At 44.7% G+C, this 6,894-nt stretch overlaps 1 protein-coding gene across 1 annotated transcript in view; it reads left to right on the top strand.

Annotated features, from left to right (window-relative positions):
* The window catches only part of LOC112072987 (zinc finger CCCH domain-containing protein 7B), a 16,866-nt gene continuing 9,972 nt past the window's right edge, over positions 1-6,894 (top strand). Inside the window, exons 1-6 of the mRNA XM_070440007.1 lie at positions 1-201; positions 459-526; positions 680-716; positions 1,011-1,208; positions 1,664-1,822; positions 2,238-2,318. Of these exons, the coding sequence (XP_070296108.1) occupies positions 468-526; positions 680-716; positions 1,011-1,208; positions 1,664-1,822; positions 2,238-2,318 (534 nt within the window). The 5' untranslated portion in view covers positions 1-201; positions 459-467. The remainder of the gene's footprint in view (positions 202-458; positions 527-679; positions 717-1,010; positions 1,209-1,663; positions 1,823-2,237; positions 2,319-6,894) is intronic.

The following is a 6,894-nucleotide window of genomic DNA, read 5'->3' as shown; positions in this document are numbered from 1 at the left end:
CAAAAACAAGCTAGGGAGGGAGGGAGTTCACTGTTCAGCTGAGGAATTGGAAGTGAAACTCGCATGTAAACTGTCCACGAAAAAAATACCATTGCAAATAATTGCACTGGATGGCTGGTAGCTGTACAGCTCTAAATGCTCTGTGCCGAGATTTTCCTCTGTACACAGCAGTAAACGTCGATTTATGTGTGTTATCACCAGGTGGGTTGTAACTTCCTCGAATCGTGCCCAGCTAACGTTAGCTAGCTAGCATGAAAACTTGAGGCATGGTTAACTATTTATCTAGCAAACGTTAGCTAAACAAAACAAATATTTGGCTAAACTGGCCAAGTATTATTTTCTTGTTGCTGTATACTTCGCACGAGCTCTTGAACCTAGTTTATTTATTCTGGCTAGCTAACGTTAATTCGATAGTAGACGTCAAAATTATGTTGATATGGGCCTTTCTCTTTTTATAGTGTGCAGAGATGGACTTGGACCGTCAAAAGCGCCAGGAGGGCATACAGAACGCCCTGGGATTCATACAGTGAGAAATAAAACATCCCCCTGCAATTCCGACAAGTTCTCAACTAAATTGTAGCCATTTGCTCTCTTACTTGTCATTCATCCTATACCCACAAACGACCATACGGCACTAGTTCACTTGTATTGATAGGTTATCTTTTCCTCTGTGTCCTAGGTCTTCTTTGCCTTATCCAAAGCCTGAAGGCTATAAGGTAGGGATTAATGAATGCGATGACTGTCTTCTCTCTTGACCTTAGTCTAGGCATGTCTACACCCCCTATACTGTTCCAAAGAACATGTTGTGTGCTTACAGTCATGCAGCTTGCCCTTTGCAGAGATGTTCTCCATTTCACATTTGGTCCATTATTGCCATGGGAAAAAAGTACCAAAACCAGCCATAATACTGATTAGACACATCCATGTCCTTTATGGCTTTTCCTGTGTACTGTCTTTATCTCACTCCTATGCCATATTCCTATCCTCCTCTTTCCCGAATGTCCCTCCAGGGGTTTCTGACCCAGTTGGTGTGTAACCTGCTGGATGAGGGGAATGCAATGTTCAGGGAGGGTGAGTGGCAGCAGGCCATAAATGACTTCAGTGAGGGTGTTAACGTGACCCACTATGCTCAGGCTGAGACTCTGGAAATCCCATCAGCCCTGCTGGAGAGTCTGTATTTCAACAGGGCAGCAGCCTACCACAGCATGGTGAGTCAGAGTGGTGTGTCACCAGGATTATGCATCTTTGATCCACAATATTGATGATTGAATGAGGTTCACAATTCTGTATACAAAAGGTATGAAGTCATCTTAAATATAATATTTAATAGCAATTGTGTTGTAAGCAAATGTGCTGTAGTGGGCAAATATTGAACCAATGGTGAATGAATACCCATTGCACTCTCTCTATTTCAGTATTTCGTGTTGCATCACATTGTTCTATTGCATCATGTGCAACATGTGTTTCAGCCTCGTCATTGAACTGTTGCCATCATGCCAACAGTCAGACACTTCCTCAACATCCCCTTGAAGTTACAGAGCCTGTATCATCTATCATTACCCCATTCTCATTAGCCTGTATTAACCACTGTATGGCCTTAGTCTTTCRCTCTGTGGCAGAACYCACACGTTACCTGTCATCTCTTTSTCTCCATCTCTCTCAGGGGGAGTATGAGCAGGGTGTGCAGGACTGTGACAGTGCGCTGGCTCTGTGCAAAGACAGTTGCAGGGCACTCTACAGGAAGGCTCTATGCCTGCGGGAGCTGGGCCGTTTCAGAGAGGCCTACAACTGCAGCACGGGCTGCCTGCTCACTACGCCTAATGTGAGTAACATTATGAATTACCCCTTCACATCAGAGGCTGTTTTCTTGGAGTAGAAAATCATGCACACCTTTAAAAGGTTAAGTAGCATATTGTTTTTATCTATAAAATGTCACAGCTCGCAACATTTATTTTTACCACTTGACATATGTAATTTGGGATTCCTCATGATGATGCGCTAGTGGAGAAGAAGAGTTTCATTTCATACAAGTGGATTTGTTTCCACATTTCCTTCTCTCCTTCTCTCCTTTGATGTTTTTCAAAAGAATGTGAGAAGAAGATGCGGCGAAGGGAGGAGACCTAACACCATACTTTTGCAGTATCATGTGGCTCAGAATAAGTGTTTGTGAAATTCATTTCATAAAAGGCTTATTTAAATGTAAAAAATATATATATATTCTCTTGTACTCTTCATAGGACAAACATGTGTATGAGTTGGCACAGGAGCTAGCTAACAAACTGGGCCTGAAGATCCGCAAAGCCTACGTTAGCACAAAGGTGAGAATCCGTTTCCAAAGCAGAAGGTCTAGATTCAAACAGCATGGCAAATTACCTTCCATGATAAGTGGCTTGGATTCAATTGTTCTTAATCTGCCATTCTCTGATCAAATCTGCCATGAGCTGCTTATGCCCTGGTTTAAATCTCAATTTGGATTCATAACAATTGAAGTCATTAAGTTTGACATTTTCTTTAGGTTGCCTCTTTATGGACATCTATAAGTACCTAGGTGTCTGGCTAGACTGCAAACTCTCCTTCCAGACTCATATCAAACATCTCCAATCCAAAATCAAAGCAAGAATCGGCTTTCTATTCCGCAACAAAGCCTCCTTCACTCACGCCGCCAAACTTACCCTAGTAAAACTGACTATCCTACCGATCCTCGACTTCGGCGATCAAAAGAGAGAGATGCAGAAAGACAACTGTTTCCAAATAATCTGCGGGACAACAAAAATATTTTCATCCCAAAGTCATCTGTCTGGCTGCACGCTCCCGCCCGCAGCATGAAAAATGACGACCGCTCTGCAGCGATCTCTGTCAGGACTCGCAGCCCTCTACCATGTTTCACTGGTCAAGCTTGGACATATGGAGGTGGGTCTGTGTAAGGCACACGTGTGTGTGTGTGTGTGTGTGTGTCCTACCTCACAGAGGTACATGAACATGCCGTTGTGGAGCTGCAGCAGGCATGTGATGCTGAGCCTGTCATTGTTGGGGCTCTGCGGGTCAAACAACAGCTCTCTGTTCAGGGTTCCCTTCCTCTCCAGGGTCCACACATCTACCTCCTCCTGGCAGTAGGCAACGTACAGCCTCCCTATACTTACACTTCTGAGTCTCCAGCACCTCTGCACAGAGGGAGGAACTTAGATTACAACATATACAAACTCAGACCAACGCTAACCTTTAGGACCTTTTTCCACAGATTAAAACGACTGTGTAATTTGACCTATGACACATCCATTATCTTAATCTAAACAGAGCCTCCTTCCCACACCAGTGACTGTTGTTTTCCGTACCCTTGCAGAGCACAAACGGCCCAGTAAAATTGTGCTTGGCCGGGGTCGACCCTGTTCCAGACAGGGTGCTCTGAAGCCCTGATCCTGCACAGAAGAATGTCCCGCTTACAACGGTGGGCAATTCTGCCTGGTGCGTGAGTCCAGGACCCCTGGACCTGAGAGAGACAGAGAAAGGGAGGGAGGAGAGAGTGATATACAGATAAAGGGGTAAAGAGGGTTAGAGAGACAGAGAGAAAGGGGAGTTAAGGGGGAATGAATAAAAATGAGGAGGTGACCTCAGTATGATGCTTTGAAACTGTCAGTCTTATTAGTTAGAAGTAGGGGGCCTCCCGAGTGACACGGTCTAAGCCTGCATCACAGTGCTAGAGACTTCACTACAGACCTGGTCGCCCAGGCTGTGCAGCTGGCGCAGACCGGGAGACCATGAGGCGGCGGCACAATTGGCCACAGCATGTCTGGGTTAGGAGAGGTTTGGCCGGCAGGATGTCCTTGTCCCATTGCGCTCTATGCGACTCTTGTGGCGGGCCGGGCGCAGCATGCTGACTTTGTGCGCCAGCTGTAGTGTTTCCTCGCACCATTGGTGCGGTTGGCTTCCGGGTTAAGCAACGTGTGTCAAAAGCAGCGTGGCTTGGGGGTCGTGTTTGGGAGGAGCATGGCTTAGCCTTCCCTCTCGAGTCCGTACGGGAGTTGCAGCAATGGGACAAGAAGACTAACTACCATTGGGGAGAAAATTACACAACAAAAAAAAACTTAAAAATACATTAAGAAGTAAACTGGGGGAGAGACACTGCTGAGAGTAAGGTTTAATCATGTCACTACTGTACCTATCCAGCTGTAGCACGTGGCACAGGCTGCGTGAAGTCATGGTGGCTGCTAGGGGGTTCTTGTCAGCTGAGACAGCTTGGAGGAGACCTGGCCATTCTTTACCACCTACATCGCATGGTAATAGAATGAATTTAGGTTAATATGTCAAGCAAAACTAGCATGACATTGTAAAACGACAAGTTCTTTGTGACCTAAACGTTGCATAATAAAGTTTTAATTTAAATGTACACAATGTACAGGAGGGAGTCTAACAAATTCTGCTGACAGAAAATAATGGCTTGACTTGTGGTTGGACTTCTTGGGCGACTGTTGCAGAGAGAACATTGTGGGGATTCTTGCACCTTAAAGATAGCGTGAGAAAAAAACAACAATCAATTATAACACTCATTAGGTTCAATACCTTCCTTGGGTTAAACATTAAAAGAAAAATGAACCATTATACATGTCTATAAGCTAACAAGACATTACCACCCTCAATCGACTCACAGGCAGGTTGAACTCAGAGAGGGAGTCCACCCCCTCCCCACCACCACTGGTTTGGCTGCTATTGCAGCCCCCAAGTGGGTAGAAACTCCTCCAGGGCATCTAAGGCATCAAGTGAATAGAGTGCTGTTGTGGGAGCCGGGGCATCCCCACCACCAAGGCCTGAAAGGGTGTCCAGGTTGTTTAAAGTATCTAGAGAGTCTAGTGCATCAAGGCCATCTAAAGAGTTCAGGCACCAGGGCATCCCCCCCACCCATGCTGGGAAGGTGTCCAGAGAGTTGACTGGCTGATGGCTGAGTTGAAAAGGCTGGGGGAGCGGGGCGAGGGGGCGGGCAGGCTGAGGGAAATGGGGAGCTGGATGGGACACAAGCTGAGCTGGAGGATGGTGGGAAAGGCACGTTGGGGGGGAATCTGAATGAGAAGCGAGAGAATGAAAAGTTGCATTGACAGATTCAGGGAAGCTATATCTGAATACTTACGTCAACAGTAGACAAACCTCCACACAGTCCAGCAGGCTATCTAGATCATCTCCCATCAGCTCACTGTCACCAGGTGCTCGACTCAGACACAGAGAATGGCAACCCCCGAGGCCTTGACAGGGCTACCCAGAAGTTGGAGTAGACAGAGGACCAGAGGGGAGGATTCATCACTAACTGAGATAGCGGCAGATAGAGGCTTGCAGAGAAACCAACTGAAAGACAGGGAGAGGGAACAGGTGAGTTTATTTTCTTGAAGTTATTCAATTGTTATTGCTACTTGACAAATCTTCTCGATAGTTTTACATTACAATGTGATAGGTAATTCAACATTTCTGGTCAGGAGAATTACTACCTGATGAGATGTCACTTAAGGAATCCAGACCACTGCCATACATCTTGAGGTGAAAAGAGAAAGACAACAGCTTCTGTTTAAGTGACAATAAATCAACAGGTAAACCAAAGTACATTCCAAATCTCAACCAGTTTAAGTGGAAAATATGTACTTTTTGGGCAGCCCGACTAATTCACATAGAAAGGTGGTTATAGATTATCATTCTACTTGAAACAAGTCTAAAAGGAAATAGATCTTTTCTATGTGCTCTCTTCTATGCTTCCTATTCTTATGTTTTGTTTTGTGTCTATTACTTTTGGTTTTGTACACCAGCTTCAAACAGCTGAAAAATTTTTTTGGGGTTATGGAAAATATATTCAGAGCGTTTAGATGGTACAATGATTCCTAAACTATAATAGCTATCGTTATAATTACGGCAAACTATTAGTTTAGCAACCAGGAAATGGCGGAGCGATTTCTGCATAGTGCAACCTTAAAAGTGTAATGGTGAAAGTTGTTGTACTTGCCTCTCCTGCAAAAGGAGCTGTGTTCCATTACTTTTCTCAGATGTGGCCGACTCCTGCAAAGGAAACAAATATTAACTCCATTTTTTAATTTTATTATATTTCACCTTTATTTAACCAGGTAGGCTAGTTGAGAACAAGTTTCTCATTTGCAACTGCGACCTGGCCAAGATAAAGCATAGCAGTGGTGAACAGAACAACACAGAGTTTACAACATGGAAGTAACAATAAACAAGTCAATAACATTGGTAGAAAAAAAAAGAGAATCTATATACAATGTGTGCAAAAGGCATGAGGTAGGCAATAAATCGAATAATTAACAATTAGCAGATTAACACGGAGTGATAAATCATCAGATGATCATGTGCAGAAGAGATACTGGTGTGCAAAAGAGCAGAAAAGTAAATAATAAAAGCAGTATGGGGGGTGAGGTAGGTAAATTGGGTAGGTAGTTTTCAGATGGACCTATGTACAGCTGCAGCGATCGGTTAGCTGCTCGGATAGCAGATTTTTAAAGTTGTTTGAGGGAGATGAAAAGTCTCCAACTTCAGAGATTTTTGCAATTCGTTCCAGTCGCAGGCAGCAGAGAAACTGGAAGGAAAGCGTCCCAACATGAGGTTTTGTGGTCTTTAGGGATGATCAGTGAGATACACCTGCTGGAGCGGTGTTGCGGGTGGGTGTAAGCCATCGTGACCAGTGAACTGAGATAAGGCGGCATTTACCTAGCATAGCCTGTGATGACCTGGAGCCGCAGTGGGTCTGACGACGAACAGTGTAGCGAGGGCAGCCGACTAGGGGATACAGGTCGCAGTGGTGGGTCGTATAAGGTGCTTTAGTAACAAAACGAATGGCACTGTGAATAAACTGCATCCAGTTTTGCTGAGTAGAGTATTGGAAGCTATTTTGTAGATGACATCGCG

Source organism: Salvelinus sp. IW2-2015, unplaced genomic scaffold (assembly GCF_002910315.2).
Source record: "Salvelinus sp. IW2-2015 unplaced genomic scaffold, ASM291031v2 Un_scaffold2115, whole genome shotgun sequence".
Lineage (NCBI taxonomy): Eukaryota > Metazoa > Chordata > Actinopteri > Salmoniformes > Salmonidae > Salvelinus > Salvelinus sp. IW2-2015.
Note: the sequence above shows the minus strand (reverse complement) of the source record. Positions and strands in the feature narration are given on the sequence as shown.